General features: G+C 47.7%; 1 protein-coding gene and 1 long non-coding RNA gene across 2 annotated transcripts in view; one reads left to right on the top strand and one right to left on the bottom strand.

The window, feature by feature from the left end:
- Nucleotides 1-262: 262 nt before the first annotated feature.
- Nucleotides 263-3,414, bottom strand: LOC120380579. The gene is made up of 3 exons (XR_005587815.1): nt 3,217-3,414; nt 1,517-1,637; nt 263-580 (listed from the first exon to the last, which is right to left on the bottom strand). It is a non-coding gene; the product is annotated as an uncharacterized LOC120380579 (long non-coding RNA).
- L3MBTL1 (L3MBTL histone methyl-lysine binding protein 1) overlaps nt 2,699-27,480 on the top strand; it is a 55,984-nt gene continuing 31,202 nt past the window's right edge. The window contains exons 1-8 of the mRNA XM_039498393.1: nt 2,699-3,000; nt 5,646-5,755; nt 18,105-18,267; nt 22,543-22,766; nt 23,854-23,998; nt 24,833-24,971; nt 25,833-25,959; nt 26,676-26,763. Of these exons, the coding sequence (XP_039354327.1) occupies nt 18,132-18,267; nt 22,543-22,766; nt 23,854-23,998; nt 24,833-24,971; nt 25,833-25,959; nt 26,676-26,763 (859 nt within the window). The 5' untranslated portion in view covers nt 2,699-3,000; nt 5,646-5,755; nt 18,105-18,131. The remainder of the gene's footprint in view (nt 3,001-5,645; nt 5,756-18,104; nt 18,268-22,542; nt 22,767-23,853; nt 23,999-24,832; nt 24,972-25,832; nt 25,960-26,675; nt 26,764-27,480) is intronic.

Here is a 27,480-nt window from a genome sequence, read left to right on the forward strand (position 1 = left end):
AGACCACATCTGTATGCAGTATGCAAGATGTGGGCGTATCATGGATTTATATAAGGGCAATAAGATATTCTCTGTCCCCTTGAGCGGCTGCTTTCTGTAATGCACTTGCCCAAGAGGAACTGCACTGACACCACCAGATAAGAATGACTTCCAGTTACTATGACCTGGGCTGGATTTGAACTAGAGGTTAAACATTGTGTTCTTCAAGCCCTTTTGCCACCCACTTCTTCAACTAAGTCACATTTGAGCCTGAGTCTGAAAATATTTAAAGAGTAAATATTTTATTTGTCACAGGGACACTTGCAGTGTATGAAGCATACAGAACTCCCTGATTACTTCATATAGCTTTGCTTAAGTAGGTGAGGCCTATCCCAACCAAATGTCCAGCACTAGAGAGCTGCATGATCAATGCAGAAGCTTCATGGCTTGGCAGCTAGGAAGATGTGTTTGTTCCGTGTCCTTTACGATGACTTTCAAGCACATCAGTTTCAGCCACATCTTTCAGCAGCAGCAGCAAGGCAGGCAGAGCAGACTGGCTCTGGAGTCTGTGCAAGTACTTGAAAGAGGGAATCTCTCCATGCTATTGCACACAGGGCAAAAGGAAAAAAAGCAAAGCACGTAAGCCTGGGTTTCGATATTTTTGTAACACATTGTCAAAGAACACAGGGAAACTGGTTAATTGCATTCCATTTTGGTACAAAAATGGGCCACAGTCCTTATCACTCAGTGCTGTTCCCCAATGACTTTTAGGTAAGCATGAAGGCAGTGACAATTTTTTAGCAGAGGGATCCTGTTACTAGGATGTCCCTTGGTGGATGAATATATCTAGGTCACTGGGTCTGAGCTTTGCTGTTATGTTCTGCAACAAAAGTGTAATTTCCAGCTCACATAGATGGACATTTGCTAGCTTTGAGCTAATCCTTTTGTGAATCCCACAGAGTCCTTGGCTTTGATGCCTTGTGGCAGTGAGTTCCACAGGTTAATTAAGTGTTGTGTAGTATTTCTTTCCCTCAATTTTTAATTTCATTTTCAATGTGCTTTGCTTTCTTCCTGTATTATAGGAAAGGGTAAACAGGAGCGTCTTATTCACCTTCTCTGTACCATTTCATTACTCTATATGTTTCCATAATGCCCCTTCTTAATTGTTTCCTGACTACATTAAACTGTCGCTATTTTTTCAGTCTTTCTTCATATGAAAGTCTCTTCATGTCTCTCATAATTTTTATCTTCCGTTTCTGGACTCCTTCTAATATCTCATAGCAAGGTAGGACTGGAAGAGACCTTAAGAGGTCATTTAGTCCATCCCTGCCCATGCTGAGGTAGGATTAAGTGTGCCCAATCAACCCTGGCAGATGTTTATCTAACATGTTCTTAAAAACCTACAGTGTCGGGGATTCCACAACCCCCCTTGGAAGCCTATTTCAATGCTTAGCTAGCCTTATAGTTAGAACGTTTTCCCTAATATCTGACCTAAATCTCCCCTGCTGCAAATTAAGCAAATTGCTTTTTGCCCTACCATTGGTGGATGGAGAACAACTGATCGTTGTCCTCTTTTTAGCAACCTTTTACGTATTTGGACACTGTTATTGTGTCTCCGCTCATTCTTCTCTTCTCTCATGGGTAGGTGTGACTAAAATCTGAATAAAAATTTAAAATGTCAACATTTTTATTGCAATATCTGAAACACTAGGAAAATTGCTGGTGAAAAGCCCAACCCCCCCCTTTTTTTTAAACCAACAATAGAATTAGTTGAAATTTTCATTAAACATTTTGAAAAATTTGATTCTTTGTTACTAATTTCAAAACAAAAGGTGTTGGAGGGGTGTAAAAATGTGAGTTTCTATCTAATATTAGAGTGTGCCCAAGACTGCACACATTATTCTAGGTAAGGATGCACCATTGATTGATATATACCATTATAATATTTTCAGTCATATATTTTTCATCTCACTCCTTATGCACCCTAACATTTTGTTTGCTGTTTTTGACCACTACTGTGCAACATATTCCTATTATTTAAAGACACCTACCTACACCAAACACAAGATCTAAAAAAACAAAACAAAAATCTTAGTTGCTGCCTTTGTCTAAGTTCCCAAGATACCCCAAACAAGACCCACTCCAAATTGAGAGACCAGGTTGATATTGTCTCTTACACATGCAGAGTACAACAGTCAATGATTTTTGACAGGTTGATTTGATTTTAAAACACGTACCTAGTGCTTCCAGTTTTCCCCCACTTCAGTTTAAAACAATCACGTCACTAAATGAGTAAAACTAACGGGTTTTTTTTCAATAGCTAAGCTTATTTGGAATAGTGTCTTTTGAATTCGTATGTAAAGGTTATTATTAATACAGGACAACCACTTAAGCATTCATGTTGAAATATTCAAGCGGATCTTAAAAGTCTGCGATCGCTAGTGATTAGTGTGTGTCTTATGTTTCTGTGAAGAGATTATCTCGCCATTTCACTCTAATTTTCCGAATATTCCCCTGACCTCGGTTCAAGGGGGAAAAATCCCTGATCCAAACCCAAATGTAAACTGGATTCCATATGTATTTTTATCTCCACAGTTGTTATAGCAACCAAAGTTCTAAACCGATGCAATCACATTCCAAAATAATGTGATGTGATTAAAAATTGACACGGCCGCGTCGAAGAATAAACGTATTGCGTTGTTATGGCAACCGGAAGAGTTAAATTCTGCCTGCTTCAATTTAAATCTGCCAAATTATCTGAAAAATCTGGAGAATTTACTAACATGGCCATGGGGATTAACCTCCGCACCGGTGTCTATTTAGTGAAAAGCCAGCAGCAAAATTAACGGTCGAATCGCTTTCTCGTTTGCCGTGTAAACCTACTCAGCCTCATTATTCTGATTACACTCCGCTTTCCAGTGCAGACCGGATTCGGGCAGGGACAGTTGCGGATTTGCATTTCTTTCATCGCTGCCTTTCAGCCTCGCCCCTGATGTTCCTGCCCCTACATAAGCTATAGGGGTTCGTACATTTCTCTCTACCGCTGCTTCCGAAGGGGAGGGGAAGCAGACGAGACTGCAGAAGGACACAGGGAAGGGCTGGTTTTGGTGCGATGGACGCCAAGCCTGTAAAGCCCAGAGGCTGCCTCTGTCTCTCAGACGCTCCACCGCCCCTGTACCAAGCCCATTCCTAGCAAAAACTCCAGGATCCCATCCATGATGATCCTGCAGCATGTACCAATAAGCATGGTCGCCGTTATACAGAGGGCAGGGTCAGGGCAGAGTGCGTGCGATGCTTGAACGCAGCAATCCTTGCAGTTCAAAGGGTCGGAGCTCTTTACTCGCTGTGACAATTGGAGACATCTTTCTTCCCCTTCCACCCAAGGCGGCTGTTGGCCAGTCACTCACACCCGGGGAGTCAGCATGGGCATTGTTCTGAAAACAACAGAACTTCAGTGGTGACCTCACAGCCCTGGATGCAAATGTGACATTGGCTGCATGTCACACTTCGCTCAGAGCGAGAAATTCCCCCATGTCCTATGCTCCTCTCAGCTAGTTAGGCAAGCTGTTTTTTAATACCATGTTCCTGTGGGGCCAGGATGGCTGCCTGTTGGCATGGACTCGAGCAAGAAGCCAGCCAGGACAGTGTTTACTCTCCCACTCTGGACATTTATTCTTTTCAAAAGGTGGGGAGGGATTCTGGAAAGTTATCTCCACTTGCCATCCAATTCAAGGGGCCAAACTTTGCTCTTAGATATGTCAGTCTAACCCCACTGGCATCAGTGAGCTTTGCCTGGTGTATCTAAGAGCAAACCGTGACCCCCCAGATACCTGATGTACAAGACACATACCCACAGTCAATGTAAGACTGTCTGTCACACTTAAAATGCAGATAAATATTTATAAACCCAATCCCCTTTTTCAGTGGCTAACCTCTGTGGCTGGCACTCACCACCCAGGTACCTCTCACAAGTTCCCTGCAGCTTCCAAAGGGTTCCAGAAGAGTTAGAAATCCTGCTGCCCACTGCCATCAGATAAGTTAATATAATGGAGTTCACCAAGTGGTGGCTTGCTGGATACATCTAGATCGGGGTGGGCAAACTAAGGCCCGAGGGCCACCTCCGGCTCTTCAGACAGCCCTTGAGCTCCTGCCAGGGAGCGAGGTCTGGGGCTTGCTCTGCTCTGGCGCTCCAGCCAGGGAGTGGGGTCAGGGGCTTGCCCCACTCCCTGCACGCTGTGGCTCTGCGCAGCTCCCGGAAGCAGCAGCGTGTCCCCCCTCTGGCTCCTATGCGTAGGGGCAGTCAGGGGACTTTGCATGCTGCCCCTGCCCCAAGCACCGCCCCTGCAGCTCTCATTGGCCAAGAACCAGGGCCAATGGGAGCTGCAGGGATGGCACCTGCAGATGGGGCAGTGCCCAGAGCCACCTGGCCGCACCTCTGCATAGGAACCGGAGAGGGGACATGCCACTGCTTCCGGGAGCTGCTTGAGGTAAGTGTCGCCTGAAGCCTGCACTCCTGATTCCCTCCTGCACCTCAACCTCCTGCCCCAGCCCTGATCCCCCTCTCACTCTCAGAACCCTTCGGTCCCAGCCTGGAGCACCCTCCTGCACCCCCTCATCCCCAGCCACACCCCAGAGCCTGCACCCTGAGCTGGAACCCTCAGCCCTTCTTGCACCCCAACCTCCAATTTTGTGAGTATTCAGGGCTTGACACACAATTTCCATACCTAGATGTGGCCCTGGGACCAAAAAGTTTGCCCACCCCTGATCTAGATGGTACTCTCTACTTTGCCATGGAAGAGCCGTCCATATGAGATAGCCCTTCCATGTCAATCAGAATCCAAATAGATTGAAGGTCAAAAGTATAACTGGGTTCAAAAAAGAACTAGATACATTCAGGTAGGATAGGTCTATCAGTGGCTATTAGCCTAAATGGTCAGGGATGCAGCTTTATGCTCTGCGTGTCCCTAAACCTCTGACAGCCAGAAGCTGGGACTGGACAACAGGGATGGCTCAGTGGGTAATTGTCCTGTTCACTCCCTCTGAAACATCTATTTAGCACTGACAACTGTCAGAAAACAGGACATCAGCCAGATGGGTCATTGGTCTGACCCAGTAAGGCTGTTGTGATGGATCCAAAATGGGTTTGGGTGGGGTTATTTTAAATGCAGGCTCCATAGGCTCCTGGCTATAACAACCTGCACGTTTTAGGCAGCATATTTTGACTCTCCTGTCTCCTTGTTGCAAACTATCACCCTCAATAGTAACACAAAATACACTGCTGACGACCACGGAGCAAACAGACAGAGGCTAGGGTACCTTTTATATGAAACATGCACTTTAAAAAAAAAAAGAAAGGGGGATGGAGCTGATACATTTATAATTCTAATTAACTAACTAATTAATTAGTTCTACATTCAACCCTGATCTTTAAAAAAACCCAACAACAAGAAAACCATCAAAATATGGATGTGCTGAGCAGCAGCAGCCCCCCTGGCAGAGAAAACCCTGCTGCACGGCAGCCTCGGAGGGGTTAATAGCTGGTTTAATTATTTATTTATATAAAACGGGGATTGCAGCGTGGATAACACACGTCTCCCTCCCCCCAGCCCACCCCGCGCTCGCTCGCTCGCTGTATATTAAATATGCTTTGCTTGTCAATTTCTTAGCCAGTGCATTTCTGCAGGGCAGGCGGCCCCGCCCCCCCGTGTGCGCAGGCGCGCAGCAGCCCAGGTTCCCGCAGGCTCAGCATTCAGTGACCACAGGCTGATTATTGTAGGTAAGGAATCAGATAAGAAAGTAATTTATAAACCTCTTTAAATCATCAGAATGCACCCGGGAAAGGGTGTGCGCCGTGCTCTGCCCACCTGTGCGCCCGGTTTGCATGCAACGCATTGCTTTGAAAATTGCACTTGCCTGCCTTTGCAACTAGCTCTTCTTACCAGCCTTTTGGTCTATTTTTTGGTACTGTATCTTTTGGGAACCAAATTCTCTAGATTTTTATTTGATTTTTCCTTTTGCAAGGGGCAGAGCAATAGAACAACTGAAGAGCAGAGGAAATCAGGAGGCAAAGGGGGGTTGGCAGGGACAATGCAAGCGCTTGCAACCCCGGGATGCTTTTTCTATTCCATGTTTAAACTGAGGGAGGGTTTCTTTTTTTAACCCCCTTCCCACCCCCCAAGATAGGCGAATGAGTTGAAGAGTTTGAAAGGAAGCGAGGGAGAGGGAGAGAGGACAGAGGAAGGTTTGCGATGAGCTCGGAGGGGAGAAAATGGGTCATTTTTGCAAACTTTCTCCGTGCAATTTCCACTCCCCAAATTAGAGGAATTTCTGTTTGTGCAAGAGAATTTTTTTTAAAAAAGAAAGAGGGAATTCCGCCATTTTGATGTTTAAAAAAATATTAAAGGCTTTTCGGAATGAAGGGCTGATGGGCAACCCGGGGCTAGCCCAAGCGCCTAGATGTGGGGGCAAATGCAGACAAGGCTGAGAGCAGCAGGCTGAGCAACGGGGGAGGGGCAAGGAATGATACCCCCCCCCTTGTTTGTTTTTTTGGTGGAGATTCTTGAAGTGAAGATTCTCTAGGAACAACTCTGCAAATCAGGTGGCATGTGGCTGCATCAAGGCACTAGAGAAGCAGCAGCGTGTGTAGGTCCTTCATGCAAGGTCCCAAGGTTGTTTTTTGGGAGGGAGGTGTGTTACTATAATCTCGTTCAAGTGTGGGAAAGGTCAGTTCTGGGCAGTCAGACTTGGCTTTTTCTCTCCCCTGTTGTAGCAGAGGATTCATAACCTTTTTGGTCCCCACCCCCCAACTTGGTATTTTGTCTAAGTGCCGTTAATATGGAGGGACAGGTTCAGTGTGTAAAAAGATTGTTGCACTTGCTCACATTTTGATTCTCAGCTGGCTGGCAGGAGAGGGGCGGGGTGAAAGGCTGCTGTGCGAGCATCCTTGGAAATGTGTGCCTGGCAGGCTATATATTTGTGAAAGGCAAGGGGGAAAATATGTCTGTGTACTGTACTGAAGATACTGGTGGGCTAGGCATTTGCTGTGAATAAGTGGAGAGCCCTTCCTTCTGGAGGAGTGAGCCTAGATTAGAACCGACTCAGAGATGTGCTTCACACTGGATCACACAACTATTATTATAAAATATCAGACATGGAGCCCCTAGTAAATCAGAAGGTGGAGTATAGAGCTTGCTTTGGACCATTTTATGACTGACATTTATGTGTAATAAAGGCATTTTTCCTGCACAAACCATTACACCAAGCATGGGAGGGGAGTGGGGGATATGATACAAGTGCATTAAAAACAAAAGCATATGTCAGGGTGTATTGTTTTTTATGGAAGTGCTCCTGCACTATTTCCTCCTGTGGTTATAGGGGGAATGTGTCTGCCAGGTATCCTCACAGTGACTCCTGCTGGGAGAGGCTGGGGGGTCTATGAAATTGTGGGCTCCTTGTTTCTCCCCAATTCCCTGGGGTGACTTCTGTTGTGGGTTTTGGGGCCACGGGAGCAGTAGTTTGCACAGGCAATTGATGCTCCTGCCTTATTCTAGATAGTGACTCCTGCAGGAAGACGCTGGAAGTGGAGAACCAATACACTTTGCCTTCCCGCATTGTTCCCTTCAGTCACTGCTGCTGGGAGAGGCCAGACCGGGAGCTTCCCTGTGTCCTGTGCCGCTGTAGTGATTCCTCAGGGATGCTCTGAGGCCGGAGTGGCCAAAGAGTCCCTCCAGTGCTGCTGTACAGCTTTGCAATTTTCCTCTTTACTGGCGGTTTTCAAATCTCGTGTGAAACCCCACTGTACGGGGCTTGAACGCTGTGGCACTGCACAGCCCGAGTGACACAACAAGTGCCACGCAGAATCCAGGAAACCAGTTCAGCCTTCGTCTTCATCCATCCTGCGAAGGCATAGCCCAGGCTGCAGGAAAAGGGGCCGTGAGTTTAGGGCAGATTTTGGATTTATTTCTCAGCTGTTTAATAGAAAAATAATGGGTGAACCCTGGAAAATGTGAACATTTTTTGGAACATTTGTGGACAGTGTTTCCCATCCGCTTTGATGTATCTACCCAGTGAGTCGGTGTATGTTTTAACTCCATGTTAAAGTCAGGGGAATGTACTTTTTTGGCAAAGTACCCTGCAGAATGACTGACCTGTGCTGTGCGCTACAGCGCCTCCTGCTGGCAGAGGCTGGATCTGGAGTAGCTGCGAGCTTACCCACAACCAGTGCTCCTGCCCTGCTCCATACAGCAGCTCCTGCTGGGAGATGCTGAGACTGCAGTAGCGGTGACCTCCCCTACAACCAGCCCTTTTAGACCAGTCCCTAAAGTGACTCTTATTGCAAGCAGATGAGCTTGTGGTCAGAAAAACACCTGAGCCAAACAGCAGCCCTGCCTGTGTCATGCAGCCTGCACTGGGATGTTAAGAATTCCCCCAAACAGTGAGCATCTTGGCAGAGGCGAGAGCAATTAAAAAGCAGAGTTGTTGATGTTCATAAGCTGGGGTGTGCCCCTGTAGGACACCCCAGATCAGTTGGCCGGAGTGACCCACTGGAATATTACATCAGTTACACTGAAAACTTAACCCACAGTTTGCACAGCTCATGAGTATGTAGAAGTAACCCATGCTAGCTCAGCATGGCGCTCTGTCCCTGTTAGTGGCTGACCCACATTGAGTCTGCTACAGCTAGCATAGCCAGGTCCTTTAGCTCAGACGGTACAGAAGTTCGTGTCTATAGAGCTACAAGTCTGAGTTCAAGGTGTGATGCCAAAGTCCTATCCAGAGGTGTCGTGCTAGGAAGTCCACAGGGTAAGAAGTGTTTCTGACCCAGAATTTACTGGTTTTGTTTCTTTTGTTCCGTTCATGCATTTGTTTCATTAGTGGCACTTCTGAAGCTAGTGCTGAAGGTAGCTGCCTTTCTGCTTGTCTGTCTCCCACCGGGTCCTGTGCTCTGGCCCCCATTAGATAAATTAAAATATACAATGCAAATAACAGTCCAGTATAATAAAGGTCTTTGAGATGTAAATATAACAAGGATGACAGAAGTAAACCCAACACACGCCAGCCCTCCCCTTCCCTAAAAGCCTGGGGAAAACAGAGGGGTTTTGGTGGGAGCCCCAAGATTAGCAAATCCATGTCTGATCCAAAGAGGGAGTAAATTCCACACTTGTGAAACTCAAGGCCAGATTTGAAAAGGCAGAGAGAAGCCAGAGATCCACCTGCACTTGCATGATTACACACAGCCCTGCAATTACTGCCATGGGGCATCTGCGTATGCAAAGGGGTGTCTCAAGGTCTAAGCTGCCAGTTCATATATGAAGCTGCAGCATCTGCAACTGCTTGTGCATTTTTGTGAGTGGACCCTGTTCTTCAGCAGTCTGGCCATGGCAGTGCAGGAACCAGTTCCTAATCAGCTCTATCTCATCAATCATGCGTTGCCAATCCTTGCAATTTTATCATGAATCGTCTGCTGTTTGGTGCTTTTCATAAAGCCCCAGCTCCTGGAGGCAACTGATTATGTGATAATCTCAGCTTCCATTTAAAACAATGGAGGGTTCCAGCCCCCATGGTTATGGAGTAAAATGTCACCAAAGAGCACCCTAAAGGCTCAGGAATCAGGAGGCAAATGAAAAGAAACCTCATGATTTTTAAGACAATCTCATCATTTATTTGTGGCCAGATTCTTGGTTGTTTTTTTTTTTTAAAGCTTGGGGTTGGCAATAGCCGTGTGGGACCGGGCAGCCTGTGCCTTCAAGGGTGAGGAGGCCTTGGGCTAGCCAGCCCTGTTCAGTCAGCCATAATTAGCTACCTCCTGGCCCAAAGGGGCAGGACAAACTGGGGTCAGGTGGCTGATGGATAAACACTTGGGCCTCATCAAAGGGCAGAGAAGTTAGCAGGAGGAACCACAGGGAAGCAGGGCCTGGAATACGCAGAGGAAGTGGATGACAGAAGCAGCCTGGGGGTCAGCCCTCTGTCCCAGGGCAGAGAGGCATAAAGGGAGCCCAGAGGGCTGAACAGGACTCTTGTTCTCCTGGAAGGGGTTACATTTTAGCTGGGGCTAAGCCGTGCCACCAGCTCCCACCTGTATGGGGTTGAGGGGGCACCCCTAGGAGGGGGAAATTAGGGTAAGGTGTATGTGCAGTGTCCCACTTGGCCGGCAGGGGGCACAACAGGTGCAGGCATGCCTGTGACACTGTGGTAGCTATACAGAGTTCACACTTTCTGCAGAGCTTTATTCCTGATGATTGACTATTAAAGCCCATTGGAAATTAATTTTTGGTCTCAGGCTGGGTCATAAGTAGCATTTCTTCTCAGCAAAATGGCAGCTTCTAGCACCTCCACAAAACACTTCGTACTTGCTGTTCTCCTAGGTTGGCTATTTCGCTTCGTCCTCCCGGAGGCTCTGAGCAACAAGACATTTCAGGGGTATATTTGTACTTTACAAATTTCCCCCAGACTTCACTGTGGTTGGGGGTGTGTGAATTACGACAGTATTTGGGCCAGTCCGTGTATCAACAATACAGATGTTTACTGGGAGAACCCTGCAGCAATGGCCCAAGGTGCTGGAGTAGCTAAAGCTCAGTGGAAAATTTATTTCAATTTTTTTTTTTAAATGAAAAATGGAAACCTTTGGAGGTGAAAACTTTCATGGACATTCCCCCCCCCCCCCCCATCTTTCACTCACTCTCATGGTAACATCAGGCCCAACGCTGGTTCCTTAGCAGGTTTCCTCATTCCACCAACCATGTTTTCTTGGTCTCTTGAGTGGTCAAGATAGGAGTACCTGTAGCTTACATTAGGCCAGTGATTTAAGAGGTGTAGTGCTAATTGTTATTCTGGTGGGTCTTGCTGGATTGGCTTTTTGTTTGTCTGTCAGATTGTCTATGCTTTCTCACAACACTCAGTACCAATTGGGAGAGCTCTACTCTGCATGGGGGCTATGTGGGGTCAGCAAATCCATGGCTGACCCGAGGGGAGAGCAAATGCCACCTGTGTGATCCAAAGAGCCAGTTTTCATGCACTCACTGCATGTGCTGTATACAGTATAGGATTGTCAGAAACAAAAAATCCATGTTTTTGAAAACCCTGCCTGTTTTGTGCAAAGCTTTAGCAATGATGTGGAAAGTTTAAAAACAAAAACAAAAGACCTTCCATTTTCTGTGCATCTTATAGTGCAAACCTCAGAGAAATACAGTGCTAAATAATAGCCTAGAATATGCCACATCCTCTCAGCTCAATGAGCTTAGTAACAACAACAACAATGCATCATGGTTAATAGTACTGAATCAAAGTGGAACTTCTATAATAATCAAGGGTTTAGGGCCCAATCCTGCACCCATTGAATTTATGTTTTGCCACTGGCTTCAGTGAAAGCAGGATTCCCTTCCCCCTCCCCCCACATCCAGCCACCCACAAGTAGTTCCTTTGGAGTCACACGCCCTGACTAATACACATGATGGGTTCCCTAAAGGCTTGATTGCACAGCTGCTCGCAGGAACAGACAGTCCTGCTGGCTTCATACCATGCGGAGTATTGGAGTAACAGCAGTGAGCATTATACTCGAGTAAGTGTTTCTGTGGGGTTGGGTCTTACTGTTGTCACTTGCTTTCCTCTTGCTGTTCCCACTTGCCCTGCCACCTTCCTCAGAATGCCACTTTCCACCTCAAACAAACATCTGCCATGAGAAATTTACGGTCCCTATGAAACCCGTGTGTTTGTAAACAATACCGTGACCAATGGCATTAATAATTCCAGTCCTTATGTTACTAAATGGGGAAGAATTTTGAAAACCTAATTTATGTGTATTTGTTTGTTTACTTCCTGCATTTATTTCAGTCTGGAGGGTAGAAAGTCACTTTCACATTTGTTTAGAGTCATTTCCACATTTCCACTTTTGCAGGTACTTCCTGCTGCCGGGTTAGCACTGCAGGGGGCTGAGTCCGTGTATTTGAAAACAACTGGCTTTGGTGGGCTATTTTAAAGGCGATTTGGAGAATTGCCCATTGGTCTGAGGCTCTAGAAAAGTTTATTTAAATTGTTACCTAAATGTAAGTCAGCTGGGGCCCTTGAATTAGAGATGGAGAGCTATTTTGGTTTTGGAAACATGTCTGATTTGGGGCCACGTTTTATCTAATATGGTTTGGTTTAGACACATGCAGTGTGAAATCCTGGCTCCGCTGAAGCCAGTGAGGCCTGTCAAACACTTGTCAAGGATGGTCTAGATCAGGGGTTCTCAAACTGGGAGTTGGGACCCTTCAGGGGGTCATGAGGTTATTACATGGGGGGTCACGAGCTGTCAGCCTCCACCTCAAACCCTGCTTTGCCTGTAGCATTTATAATAGTGTTAAATATAAATGTGTTTTTAATGGGGGGGAGGGAAAGTTGCACTCAGAGGTTTGCTGTGTGAAAAGGGGTCACCAGTACAAAAGTTTGAGAACCACTGACCTAGATAATACTTAGTCCTGCCATGAGGGCAGGGGACTGGACTAGATGACCTCTCGAGGTCCCAGCCAGTCCTACGATTCTATGATTTCCGCCCAAATGTGGGTGCTTCAGTTATTTTTGGGTGGAGGGGGAAGATTGTGTGGTTTATTATAGAGCTATTTGCTATGAAACGCTGAACAAAAACAACTCTGCCAAGTGCACGCTTCATCCTTGAACCAGCAAGTGACTTGTAGGTGTCTAACTTTAAGCATGAGTCACCCCATTGAAATCATTGCTGCTACTCACATTTTTAAAGTGGTCTTGTCAACCGCAAGTGTTCAAAAATCATGATCCGGGCCCCCACAATCATGAGATGATTTAAAAAACAAAATAAAAAATGCTCGGTTCTTTATATTTACCTTTCAGGATCTGAGTCTTTAGGAGTCACATTTTCTCCACAACCGTGAGGCCAGAAACTCCCTTAAAAAAAAAAAAAGCTGAGACTGTCACAGAGTCACCTGGCTCCAGGAGCTGGGTCTCTACGAAAAGCCCTAAATAGTGTGAGACTCACAATAAAATCACAAGAGTTGGCAACAGAAAGTGAGGCAGGTATTTAAATACCTTGCTGAAGTGGGGCCTTCGCTGATGAATTTGGTTGGTCACCCACTGCACATCAGTGCTAATCTTAGCTTTCATGTACTATAAGTAAGTTTCTAGCTTCACTTGACGCAGGTATGAAAATACAAACTGACAGCTAAGACGGAGAGTTGTCCTGGCGATCATTTGCAGCCCTGGCATAACCACCTGTGCATTTCCAGTAGAGCCCACAAATCCTCCCTTCTCATCTGATACAGCTGGATCCAAGTGCCATTTCTCACTGGTCTCATATCAGCCCTACCGTCCATCTTTCCAGGCCATTGATACGTTCTGTCACAATTTATATAGCACCAGAACACACACTTTCCATTCACCTTGTACTGTCAGCCTGAGCAACCTGTCTGCTTCATCTGCCTTCTATGCTCAGGCTGTACACCCCAAAATATCGACCTCCCCCATCCTTCCAGATGGGATTAAGATCCCATGCATTGGAAACAGGCCTGAGACGGACCTTTACCCTCATGGCCCACATGGCGATGTGGGTGTGGAGAACTCATTTGCAGTGAAATGAAGAGATGCGGCTAGGGATAAGGCTGCATTGCTAGGACTTTAGCAAGCATTCAAAAATCAGGAGACATTTAAAAATAAGTAAATATAGGGGGGTTTGAGCCTTTAGGTCCACGATTTTCCAGCTTTTCTCCACCACCGTTGGAAACTTCCACTTCAAAATAAAAGCTGAGATTGTCATACAGTACAGCTTCAGAGTTATGAACACCTCGGGAACAAACGGAGGTTGTTCATAACTCTTAACAAAATGTTATGGTGGTTCTGTCAAAAGTTTGCAACTGAACATTGACTTAATACAGCTTTGAAGCTTTACTATGCAGAAGAAAAATGCTGCTTTCTCTTTATTTTCTTTTAGTAGTTTATGTTTAACACAGTACTGTATGGTATTTGCTTTTTTTTTTTTTTTTTGTCTTTGCTGCTGCCTGACTGCATACTTTCGGTTCCAAATGAGGTGTGTGGTTAACTGGTCCATTCATAACTCTGGTGTTTGTAACTCTGAGGTTCTACTGTATTTTCACGTGACTCCATTAGCTGGGGATTTACAAAAAACACCAATTATTGTTAGTCTTGTGATAAAATTGTAAGCGTTGGCAACACTGAACCCCAGTTTTACAAATTTGGCTGTAATGACCCTCTCTTAGGTGTGAAGTGACTTTGTCTCCCAGCCTGTCCTGTCCTGTCCTCCTGGATTTTATATCCTCCCCCAAATCTAGGAAGCTGTTGAGTGTCACCTGAGCTTTTTGTAATCTCAAGATTTAGCTGCACGTTTGCTGCAGATCTGTGTCCCTGTTAGGTGAGTGGCATGGGGTGGGGCGAAGGCAACACTTGGGATGGTTGTTTGCAGAACTTTCACTCCACATGTCCTGACTTCCGTATCTTTTATTTATAACTTCGCTGTCGTAACGGGAAACACAATGGACTGATACGACTTGAACTCTATTTTAATGATTTTTGGGGGGAGAAATAAAATCTAAATCTAAATTTATTATTAGGTGTTTAAAAGGGAAAAACATCAATGATGAGAGTTCCTAATCAAAATGAGTTCTGGTTGTTGAGGGCAAAACACACCCCCTGCAGCGAGCCAGCCAGTGTCCAAGCATCACTTCAGTCCCACTGCAGCCCGTCAGTGTTTTGTAAGATATTTCTTACGATAATATTACTTAAAAAAAAAAAAAGATTTTGTATGTACACGCTGGCCCTCTGCACCAGGGTGAGGTGAGTTGCACTCCTGCGGCCTGCGTATCGCTTGGCTTGGATACTGAAACTAGACTGGTCTATTTTGCTTTCTCTTTGTAGTCCTTTTCCTTTGGACTTCCCCTGCAGTAGCATAAGATTTTGTTGTGGTCTGGTGACCTGACTCTCCTCCGGGGGGATTGTGTCAATAATAGTAATAAAGAAACCTCATACTTTTCACAGCCATTAAAAATAGTGGATCTGGATTAGGTTTTGTAAAACCCATCCCATTCACAAAACCTAAGTAGCTGATCTGGGGACAGATTCACAAAGTTGCCTGATGATGCAGATAGGTGCCCAGTGGGGTTTACAAAAGCACCTAAGCAGGTAGGTGCCTAACTCCCATTGACATTCAATGGGAGTTGGGTGCCTAACTCACTGAGGAGTTTTTGTAAAATCTGGCCCCTGGTGCTTGATAGTGTCCATTAAATATTTTAGAGGCTTTATCTTGCATTGGGTGGGGACTGTATGTTTTGATCCAGGAACTGAGCTGCATCCTTGTAGCTGGATATTCTCCTTCCTCACTGCTAGAGCAAATCTTCAGGTTAAAGGGATAAAAGAGTGCACCGTCCAGTCTTATCTTTTACATTCTTCTTGCAGCTGTCACAAATACACCTTCAGACCTTGGGAAATGAGAGAGAATAAAATCCCAAGCCCTGCAGTGGCGCTAACTGGCTGTATTGCCTAGCTGCAAGGGCCATTTGTTCTGCAAAGAACCAGGTGCATTGCTGTTGCATATAAAAGATACACAGCTAGTTAACGTACAAAAACCACCTGCTGGCACACAAGACTATGCACTATTGTTCAGATGCTTTTATGTTAGTGAAGTTGTTGTTATGCTCTGCAAATAGGTTCCAGAATCAGGCTGTTCATAGATTTATTTATTTATTTTTTAAAGGCGGAAGATTCTGTTGTGATCATCTGGCCCAACTTCCTGCTTGGCACAGGCCAGAGAACCTCACTGAATAATTTTTACATTAAGCCCCCACCTTCTGTTTGAGCTCTATAGCATATATTTTAGATGTAACGTGGTGAAAGAGGTGGGATCCGAACCCAGAGCTCCTATAGTAAAGTTGACTCATAGTGGCCAGGCTATATTGTTAACTGAGATTGTTCAAATCCATTATCGGAAGAAAGTTGGTGTGAGAGTTCAGTGTAATAAGATAAATAGATCTATTTATGTTTGTGTGTGTGTAGTTTGTTAATATAAAGAGCATCCTCTACTGGCAAAGAGGAAGATGTTCATGATGTGGTAGGGTCAATGAAGTTGTAATCGTTATGTAGTGCAAACGTCCTGAGTCCAGCTCTGAACAGCTGTGATCCGACGAGCCTTCTAAGGGAATATGAAGCACCCCCCGTAACCAAGTGTGAAAACAGGTAGCCTTGTCCCATCTTCGCTTTCTCAGGTGCCCCATCCCTGAACTGATGTTCCCTCATCTCAGCACATTTTCCAGGTCATCGTTATCAGTTGGATGACCTGACAGTGGGTATCTTTTCTGTTCTTAGGCCTGGGTCTATACTAGTGAATTTCTCTGGCATAACTGTGTTTGGAAAAAAACACCCCCCTAATTTATATAGCCATGCTGGGATACTTCCTATGTAGACATGGTTATACTGGCAGAAAAATCTTTTTGCTGGACTAGCTTTTTCAGGTCTGCTCTGTGCTAGAAAGCTTTACCAGTAAACATGCCTTAGTCTGGCATATCTCCGCATGAGTCCATACTCAGTTTTGAGTCCTGTCGATAAAACCCTTCCTCTCAGTAGCCCAAAACCACCTGCCCATATGACCTATGCCATCTGCTGGCACTGTTTTATCAGTACAGCGCCAGTGTTGATGCTGTGTTACCTCACCCGTTCGGGGAACTGGTTTAAGCTATACAAGCAAAATAATTATTTTGCCGGTACAAGCTTTAGCTACACTAAGTTATTATTTTATTTTTTCGTGATATTACTACACCAGTATAGCTATACTGGCAAACCTTTTGTAAGGTAGACAAGGCCTTAGTTAACAGAGCATCATGTTGACAAAATGTTGCTGCTGACCCATGTCTGTTTTACACACATCTCTGCTCTGCGGAATCTCTGCTTTCTAGATGATGCCCTGTTGCAGATCTCTGTTCCCTTATACTATTCCTACTCTTTATTATTTTATCTTTGCACTTCCACTGCACCTTTCATTTGAATAGGAACATTCTTTAATTACACTAATTAGTTTACCCTCCCCGTACTCCTAACCTATTATTATCTCCATTTTGTAGATGAGACCTGACTGGCATGTAGCCTTTGGCTAATATCACCCTCCCTGTCTGTCATCCTCTCTGAAATTCTTAAACTAAATAAGCCTGATCATGCTGGACCAGTCAGAAACTTGATAATGTCACTGAAATACAGGCCTGTCTCCCAGGAACCAATGTTCCCTCTAATTTTTTACATCCATGTGCAGAATGAATTTTGTTATGTGCACCAGTTTGGAGGTGATGTGTGGCAGGGGTGGGGCTGAGGGGTTTGGAGTGTGGAAGGGGGCTCAGGGATGGGGCAGAGGGTAGGGGTTCGGGGGCTTCAGGCTCTGGCTAGAGGTGTGGGTTCTGGGCTGGAGCTGGGGCAGAGGGTTCCAGCTGGGAGTGAGGGCTCTTGGGTGGGGCCAGGGATGAGGGGTTTGGGGTGCAGGCTGTCCCAGGGCTACAGTGGGGAGAGAGGACTCCCTGCAGCCCTCTCTCACTGCAGCAGCCTAGGGCCAGGGGAGAGGTGCATCTCCCCAGCCGCGGCAGCTCCGGCCTTGGGGGAGAGGTGCCTCTCCCTGGCTGTGGCAGCTCCAGGACTGACACCGGGGGAGAGGTGCCTCTCCCCGCCTGTGTGGCCCTTGATAGCCTGCTGTGCGTCCACACAGCTTAGAGGGAATGTAGCCCATGACTAGGGACTCTTTGTGGACCCTGGTTTAAATCAGGCATCGTAGCAAAGTTCAGTCTTCCTAACCATTCAAACGAATATTAATTAAAAGAATCAAGTTGTTTAAAAAACGTTGTCCCTAATGCCAGGAAAAGCCAGGGCCTCTCCTGGTCTGACAGCAGGGCCTTGGCTACAATATATTGAGCGATAGTTGAGGAAAAGTCATGACTTTCATGCTGTTGTCTGTCGTATGAGCTCCTGCTGGGGGAGAGTGGGACTGGTGGCACTCTGAGCCACCCATAGTTAGTGTTCTCACGTGGTTCATCAGACTGAGTCCTGCTCCAACTCCTTCTGTCTTTGTTCCTTCCCTGAGTTCATACCACTCAGGCTCTAACTGGCCTCCATGCCTGCTGGTTGGATTCCAGGTTTATGCCACCTGCCCAGAGGGGGTGATGGATGGCAGAGCAGAAATGGAGGTCATGAGAAGCACCAAGGGGAATGCTGCCGGGGAGGTCAGCGTCCATCTGGTCGCCAACGAGAACACAATGCAGAACACACACCTGCCTGCGACTGCCTTCATCATCCCAGGTAGGTGTTCCAGACGCCAGCGGTTAAGTATTTATCAGTGGAACATTAGACAGCCTCCATCACCACAGTATTGGAGTGCCTCACGATCTCGAATGTGTTCATCCTCACAACGCTCCTGTGAGGCAGGGCAGTGCCATTATCCCCATTTCACAGAAAGGCAGCTGTGGCACAGAGAGACTAAGTGATTTGCCCAAGGCCACTCAGGAAGTCTGTTGCAGAGCTGGGACTTGAACTCAGGTCTCCCAAGACCTAGACTAGTGCCGTAACTGTAACCTTTCTCCAAATAGCTTGGGATGTTTCCTCTGTTCATGGAGTCATCGCCTCCTTCGGGGCTAGATCTCTACCGCTTGAGCCTCGAGAGCACCCCCATTAGACAGCAGCAGTAGGCTGTTATCGTCTTTGTGGACCAGCTGTGGGAGGGGAAGGCAACTTACAATAATAGGCTTGTAAACTGTAGGAAATATCTGCATAGCAGATTCTCCCCCATGGGACATGCATCGGCTTGGGGCTGGGATAGTGTTCTGGGCATGCTTGTGCTGTAAGTGTTAGTCTTGTTTAAGATCTTGTGTTGATCCATCCAACGGATATACCGCAAGCCCGGGGAGCTGAAGCCAGGCCTGTCCCCACATCTCAGGGTGCTGGCAGGGTAACAGCACCTAGGGTTCACTGTCAGGGCTACCAACGGGGATCAGAGCCCTTGGATATGGGTGCATGTAACTCTGCAGCTCAGTTATGCAGGCCATAACCTCCCCCACAGCCCCTTCGCACACTCTCTCCCTCTCCTTTAACTCTCACTCCCATCCCGTCTTTCTTTCACTTCCTTCCCCACATCTCCCTCCTTCCTGTACCCAGCTGTGCAACATAAACCCTGAGAGTGACCCCTGCTAGGAAGACTTTCAAGATGCTTCCTTAGGTTTTCTCCGTCTCTTGGCCAAGGGGGTGACTTGTGCTTCCTTGGAGATGTTCCTGGCCATTGGAGAGCTGGTGCTTCTCCCAGGATTCCTGCGTCAAAGTGATCCCCAGCACAGTTCCCAGGGGTAAAGTAGATGTTAACTAGCACCTGTGGGGGATAATCTAGCATGGTTCCCACATGCTACTAACACTCACCGGCCAGGCAGGATGATCGGCAGCTCTGCTCATCCCTGTCAATGTACGTCCTGGGCGCAGGTAGTAGCCTGATGCCTGTTGATTGCAGTACTTTGGAGTGGAGCAGAAAGACCGGGTGAGGATTTCCAGTAGGAAGCTGGCATGGAGCCTGTTGAGGGGTTTCAAGATGAGGACCAGGGAGCCAGGACGGGGTATACAGAGCAGTGGGGCGTTCTCACAGACTTTGATTTAGCAGCTGGGCCATTGCATTCTGGGCCAGCTGCTGGGCTGAATGTGCAGCCCAAGCTTTGGTGCATGAAATGGAGGGGCAGGGAAGAGCTGCCTAGAAGCCCTGGTGGACGTTAGAGCAGCTGAAGTCTTGCTCTAACTCACCCCAGGGAAGGAGAGACGCAGGAGAGCTCTGCTCTACCGTACAAATATATTTTACAAACCTCTGAGAAACAAGAGGAAGACCAAGGACGCAGCAGGCCCATTACTCAATGAGGGAGGAAAAAGCGATAACAGAAAATACCGCAATGGCCAAAGTGTTTGATGCCTTTTTTGTTTGTTTTTCACCAAAACTGTTAACTGTGATTGGACAATGAACATCGGGGTAGGATCTGGCGCTAAAATAGGGAAAGAGCAAGTTAAGAATTACTTAGACAAGTTAGATGTCTTCAAATTGGCAGGGCCTGACAAAATACATCCGGGAATACTTAAGGAACTGGCTGAAGAGATTGCTGAGCCATTAGCAATTATCTTTGAGAACTCATGGAGGATGGGAGAGATCCCAGAGGACTGGAAAAGGGCAAATATATTCCTATCTGTAAAGAGGGGAATAAGGACAACCCAGGGAATTATAGACCAGTCAGCTTAACTTCAGTACTCAGTAAGATAATGGCGCAAAGAATCAAACAATCAATTTGTAAACACCTGGAAGATAAGGTGATAACTACTAACAGTCAACATGGATTTGTCAAGAACAAATCATTGCAAACCAACATAACATCCTTCTTTTACAGGGTAACAAGCCTTGTGGATAGAGGAGAAGCGATAGATGTGATATATCTTGTCTTTAGTAAGGCTTTTGGTACTGTCTCACATGACCTTCTCATAAACAGACTAGGGAAACATAGCCTAGACAAACCAGTTATAAGGTGGGTCCAAAACTGGATGGAAAAGCTTACTCAGAAAGTAGTTATCAATGGTTCACAGTACATATTGAGTGAGGTCCCTCCAGTTCTATTCAATATCTTCCTAAATTATTTGGATAATGGCATAGGGAGTACACTTATACAGTTTGTGGATCGTACAAAGCTGCAAGCACTTTGAAAGACAGGATTAGAATTCAAAATGATCTTGACAAACTGGAGAAATGGTCTGAAATAAATAGGATGAAATTCAATAAGGACAAATGCCAAGTACTCCACGTAGGAAAGAACAATCAGTTGCATTTATACAAAATGATGTAAAAAAAGAAAGATAAATACGAGTCAAGAGTGTTACACTGTCGCAAAGAAAGCAAACATAATTCTGGGATGTATTAGCAGGCGTGTTGGAAGTAAGACACTAGAAATAATTTTTCTGTCCTATTCAGCAGTTGTGTCCAGCTCTGCATGACACACTTCAGGAAAAAGGGGTGGACGAATTGGAAAAAGTCTAGAGGAGAGCAACAAAAATGATTAAAGGGCTAGAAAACATGACCTACGAGGAAAGATTGAAAAGATGTGGTTTCTTTTTTCTGGAGGAAGGAAAACTGAGGGGGGACATGAGAACAGTCTTCAAGTATGTAAAAAGTTGTCATAAAGAAGAGGGTGATAAATTGTGCTCTTTATCCACAGAGGACAGCACAAGAAATAATGGGCTTAAATTGCAGCAAAGGAGATCTAGGTTAGACATTAGGAAAACTTCCTAACTGTCAGGGTGGTTAGGCACTAGAACAAATTGCCCAGGGAGATTGTGGAATTGCTGTCATTGGAGGTTTATAAGAGCAGGTTAGACAAGCACCTGTCATGAATGGTCTAGATAATACTTAGTTCTGCCTCAGTTCAGGGGCCTGGACTAGATGACTGCTCGAGGTCCCTTCAATCCTACATTTCTATGATTCTATGGCCCGCAGCACACTACCTCAATCCCCTTTTGCTAGAGGTGGCTGCACCACTTTTGCCAGCTTTACACCTGCACAAGTTACCCTGCAGAGGAGGAATTCTCCGCTGGCTGCCTCCAGCCTGAATACTGTCACTTTCCACCATCTGAGCAATGCAGAGCAGCTGGGGCAGATCAGGGAATCTGGCCCTCCGGGTGGCTTCCATTGCAGCAGTCCTGCCATGAAGGAACCAAAACCTGGGTTGCTATCACCAGACCTTTGTCTGTGAGGAGCAGCTGCTGTTTTTTCACTAGCTAGGGAGTCATTTACTGTTCCCAACCATTGCAGCTGCTCAGGCACAGGCCTGTGCCCAGTGTGCTCCATAGCCCAGCGAGTCAGACACCTTTCCAGGAGCGCGGCTCCAGCCTTGGCCCTCGTGGGGGTGCTGAGCAGACTCAGAGGGCTGGAGGGGACAGAGGCATGGTGCTCATCCAGCTGCTTCTAACTGGTGTAGATGAAGTTTAAAATGTCCTGGGCCTGATTCTCATTTGCACTGTGGCCCTTTACACTGTGCTGGCTTTCCAGGTGTAGCCGGAACTGGCACCCGCGTTAAGGTCCAGAGTGTGAATGTAAAGGAGAATCAGGCCCTATTATTCCTGTAGTTATTCCTAACTGGAACCCAATGAACAGTTCAGTGCTCGGCCCCTCCCCTCCCTTTTCCCACCTGGCCTCAGTCCTCCTCTCTGCTCTTCTCCCATTGCAGCTCCTGCCCTGTCCCTCCAGAATTCAATGGGGGGCTGCAGAGGTGGCATGCAGCTCCCTCCCCCGCCCACTGAGGTGTGTTGAGCTCAGAATTGGGGCTTGATTCTGCAGGACACAGAACAAGTAGCTGCTGCTGTAAGGCAGGTCAGACCCGGCGGATTGACACCTTTCAAGGAAACCCCTGGCGCAAACCTAAGAGTCGGGTGTGCGAACAGAGTGAGCGCAGACCGTGTGCCTGGCATCCCTCACCCCCTTGTGCTGTATTTGGCTGCTGCCCCACCCCACGCCTGCTGCGTGTATATGAAGTGTTTGTCCCTTTTTACCTTTTCACCCTTCTCCAGCAAACACAGCCACCATCAGCCTCCCCGCCAGCACCTTAGAGATCCAGCGATTTCCCCGGGAGCCGCAGAGAAGCGCAGGCGCCGAGAGACTGGAGAGGGGGGCAGGGAACGAGCCGATCACTGCGACCGTCATCCCCCAGATCAGCGGGGTGCAGACCTGCAACACCGTCCGGGTACTGGAGTGGAAAGATGGGGTGGCCACTCTGCCTGGCAGCAACTTAAGAGTAAGTGTGGGGGAAGCCAGACCCCTGTACACTAGCACCCTTAACCCTGGCTGGGCGCGTCCATGGAGAATTATGAACTGGCAGGTTATGCAGCTGCTTTCCTACAAGGGCAGTAAGAGCATCTTCTTGGGCTCCTGCCCTCCAGGTTCATCCTTAGGATTCCACCTTCTGAGCCTGTTCCTCATTAGCCGAGAATGAGAGGGAGCCCTTTAAATCGCTGGCCAGCCTTTGGATGGAGGATGCTGCAGGTGTGCCCACAAACAGGTAACTGCACACGCTGTCCTCAGGAGCAGACCTCAGTGGCTCTGCATGGCCCAGTGGCCTTTCAGAGCACAGCTGTGGTGCCAGTGCATGTACGCTTTTAAAGGCCAAACTATGGCATCCACCATTGAAAGGCTGGCCCTAAAGGTATCTGATCAGGACTGTCTTTAGAGGTAGTTTGGCTGGTGTTTATGCTAAGCGCTCACTGGGGCTGGCTCAGTAGCTTAGTGCTAGTGATCCATGCACAACACACAGCTGCGGTGCCTAGACTGTTACAGTAACCAGTGTACCCCATCCCCTCCACTACCCCATCCCGCACCCTGCCTCCTCCGGGCTGTTCCAGCCTCCAGACAGCACTCTGCCCCTCCCTGCTATGTCAGCCACCAGGCCAAACCCTGCCCTCTCCATGGCTGCAAAAAGCTTTCCCTGAGGTTGAACAGCGGGTCAGTGAAAGGGCTGGGTGGAGACCCCACAGCTCCCATACCCCCATCCTGTTCTTTGCCCCTCTCTACCTGGTAGGGCTGACCTGGCATGTCCAGCACCAGGGGAAGGGTTGACCTTCATGGGGGAGACAGGTCAACAATGTTACGTCTGAGTCCATTAGTCCTTTTTGCCTTATGTTTTTGCAATGGCCACCATCTTGGCTGACACACCGGGGATTGGACTAGGAACCTTCACATCTAAAAATCACAAGCTGCTACAACTTGAGCTAAGGCTTCCAGGTGGGGCTGTGCTAGACTCCCATCCCTTGTGGGTGGGCCCAAAGAGGGACCAGTGGGTTACGCTTTTATCTTTCTTCCCTTTTGTGTTTGCGTTAATAACCCAGTTTCGGATAAATGAATATGGGACGCTGAAAGTGGTGAGTGCTGATAAGATCCCCCCAGTGGAGCCCCTAAAGGAGGGTCATGCGGAGAGAGATGGGGAGTCGGAGGTGGTGCCCACCAGCAGAGACAATCCAGCTGCTGCTCAGGGTAAGGATGCTAGCTTGGCTCTAGGCGCCCTGCTGGACACCATGACTTGCGGAGTGCTGGGAAGAGCCGGCACTTCCTCGTACCTGTGGCTTGGTGGGTGGGCCCAGGGCTTGGGAGCTTTCGAGGGAGTCCCACTTGCTTGCGCCGGCTCTCTTTGGCTCCAATGTCTTTAAGCATGTGGAAACGGTATTCACGTCGGTGGTGGTGTTAATATCTCTGTCACACTGGGCCATGGGGAAGGTGGGTTTCTGCTGGTGCCTCTCTCTGAGGTGATCTCAGACCCTAAAGGGAGGGTGGGGGTGGGCTAAGTCACAATGGGCTCTGGAGCCACTGCAGCTCTGCCTCCCCAACCCTTCCAGAAAGATCCGCACTCCTGCCCCTATAGACCAGCGTTTGGCTTTCCCTAGTGGGAAATCCAGAAGGCTCCTTTATCCACTTGTTGTTGATGTCTTCTGGAGGGCCAGTAGCCCAACAGAAATGTTGGCCTGTCCCAAAACCCCAGTGGCCGGCTGGAACCAATGCATCATTTCAGGCAGAGTTTCCATGAGGCTTTCTCCACATGATCTTCTTGCCAAGGAGTGAGACGGTCCATCCTGTCCAAGCCCAGCCCAGCAAGCAGCTGTCCACTAGACCCTGCTGACCACAGGGCCTGCTTCCAAAGTGCCTCCCTCAATCCTGCCCCAGAGCTTCAGCCTCCCCCAGGGTATGTGTGTGGTGCCTACGCCCACCCTCGAGCCATATGGGAGGCAGGTGTCTCCTGACCTGTGCTGTTCTCCTTCCCCGGCGGCTCTTACCCGTTGGAGTTCATGTCCCTTTCACTCTCTCCTGCCGCAGACGTGCCCGAGCAGCCCAAGCTGCTGACAGCAGAGAGCATGTGCCACTGCGATACCTGTGGCCGGAGACATGTGTCGGAGGGGGCCCGGGAGGGCAGAGGGTTCTGCAGCGAACACTGTCATCGGCAGTTCAAGGAAAGGTAATGGAGATGCTCCTTCGGGTGGGGGAAGAAGAACCTGCACCTTCAGGGGGAAATGTGCTGAACCAAACCCTGTCTTTCTCAGACCAGCCTTTGTTCTCTAGAGGAGAGGGGGATACAGGTGTGTGTCTCTGTGGGCTGGGAGACCCCTCTCTTGTTCCTGCGGGCAGGTTATTCTTCAAGCAAACTCGCAGGATGCCCCTGAGCCCACTGACATCAGGGTGGGTTTTGCTATTGATTGCAATGGGGTCAAGCTTTCACTCAAGATTGTTTGTGGTCTCAGTGCAGGAGTGGGCTCCGCCTGGTGCTAAGAGAAGCTTCCCCAGGGAAAGGCGTCCTCACATTGGTCCCCAAAGGACACGTTTTCCCTCATCTGATTTCCCAGCTCACAGATGAGGGCAGACCACCCCATGTGGATCTGGATTTCCAGTGCCCTGTCATTCTGGGTTGCTTGGATCCAGGCATTTGGTCCAGACTGTTATAAAGATCAGTCTATTTGGATCTGGATTCAGATTTGGATTTCAGACACCCCAGCGTTCAGGGATATTTGGATGCAGGATTTTGGTTCAGGCTTATCTCTTAATTTTGACCTCATCAAGACACATGTTCTTGGTAGATTGCTCATTTTAATCATGAGGAACATTGTGTGTGTGTGTGTGTGTGTGTGCATGTATGCGTGTGTGTGTGTGTATAGGCACTGGAGGAGGGATTGAAAAGGTGGTTGCTTAGACTGGTGTTGGCCACACAACCTCCCTCCGTGCCAGGCCCATTCGAACCAAGTTTGCTGACATCCCATCTCTTGCCAATGTGCATTATGGCTCCTCTCTGCTGATGGGCATTATGGTCCCTTCTCCCCTGCAGGTCTGTCATAGTGGAGAACTCTGCCGGCAGCACTAACGCCACCGAAATCCTCAAGCCAGTGAAAAAACGGAAAAGAAAGGATTACCAGAGCCCTTCAGAGGAGGAGGAGTATGAATCAGAGCAAATGGTACGGAAGAGGGCCGGCAAGGAGAGGACAAGATCACACACAGATACTTGTCAGTGGAGAGGCTAGGGTACCCCGCCATCGTGTGTGTGTGTGTGTGTGTCCGTCCCCCTCCCCCTCTTTTTTTTTTCTCTATAATTGTCAGTGCTGTATCCATTATATGTCGAAGTATTAATCAGAAACTGACAACTTAACTCCAAAGAGCAGAAAGAGAGAGGAGGAAATAGACATCCAAAGGGACTGACCCTCGAGTCCTGTAGATGTCTTGGGCCACATTTTCAGAGGTCTCAGCGCCTGGGTGGAGGTTGGGTGCTGAGCACTTTTGAAAACTGAGCCACGATGGTGGATGCTGAACACTTCAACCCCCAGCCCTGAGCTCTGTGAGAACCCTGGCCTCGTGAGCATGAAACACTGTGGAACTACACTTACAAACCAGAGCGCATCTGCCTCAGTGATCCAGATGCTGCGTTCTGGGGCATAAAGCACCCACTGGCTGAAAAAATAAGACGGCACCACCCACAATAAATTCATCTTTAGTGAGGTCCTTTCAAATCCCTCTCCAACAGCTTCGGTCTACTCACAAGCCAGATCCTCTTGGCTGTCCGTTTTTTGGATTTGGGTACCCAAAAATTCTTGAGCACCGTCATAATCAAAGAAGGTCTGAGACATTACAAGGGTGGTGAGTGACTGACATCAGTTCTCTCTACTTTCACGGTTAGGAGGAGAAGCAGGAAGAGAGAAAGAACTTGGGGGGAGACCCCACCATCAGCAACACGGAGAGCGAAGAGTGGAGCATGAACCAGCACGGTAAGGGGTGTGGCAGGGCAGTCTTTGGTGGCTGCTTCCCATGCAGTAGCAGCAGCTACAGGCAGGTAAAAGACAGCTACAGTGACCTGCTCACCATCCAGGCGACAACATCTCGGTGGCATTCCTGTAGCTCATGATGCCACCGGAGTCCCTACAATGAAGTGATGTTACCTTGTATCACATGGATGATTAGCCATAGGAGCTACCAGATTGGTTCAGACCCAAGATCTGTCTAGTCCTGTGTCCGCTCTCTGAATGCGTCTACTTATAGGATTAAGATTTGGGTTCCTATAGCCCTTTCCCACCAGAGATCTCCCCCAGTGAGGAGAGGATGGATGGCCCAGGGGTTAGGGTGCTGGGTCAGTGGTTAGGTAGACCTGGGTTCAATCCCTTTTTTGCCATAGACTTCCTGTGACCTTAGGCAAGTCAATTTGTTTTTCTGTGCCTCAGTTCCCCCATTGTGCAATGGGGCTAGTAGCACTTGCCTTCCTCCCAGAGGTCTTTAATGTGTAAAAATTGCAAGGTGCTCAGGTTCCATGGTGAGGGGAGCCAGGTAAACATCTCAGCTAGGCACATACCAGTACAAATACAGCAGCTCACACTCAGCCTTGCCAGTTGGTTAGTCCCTGTGCTAATGGAGCTGGCCTGTCTCTGGCTGCTTTGGGGACTCCCTCTTGTTTTTACAGCTGTTCCTGAACCTTTGCTTGGATTAAAAGG

The sequence above is a fragment of the Mauremys reevesii genome, linkage group 13 (genome assembly GCF_016161935.1).
Source record: "Mauremys reevesii isolate NIE-2019 linkage group 13, ASM1616193v1, whole genome shotgun sequence".
NCBI lineage: Eukaryota > Metazoa > Chordata > Testudines > Geoemydidae > Mauremys > Mauremys reevesii.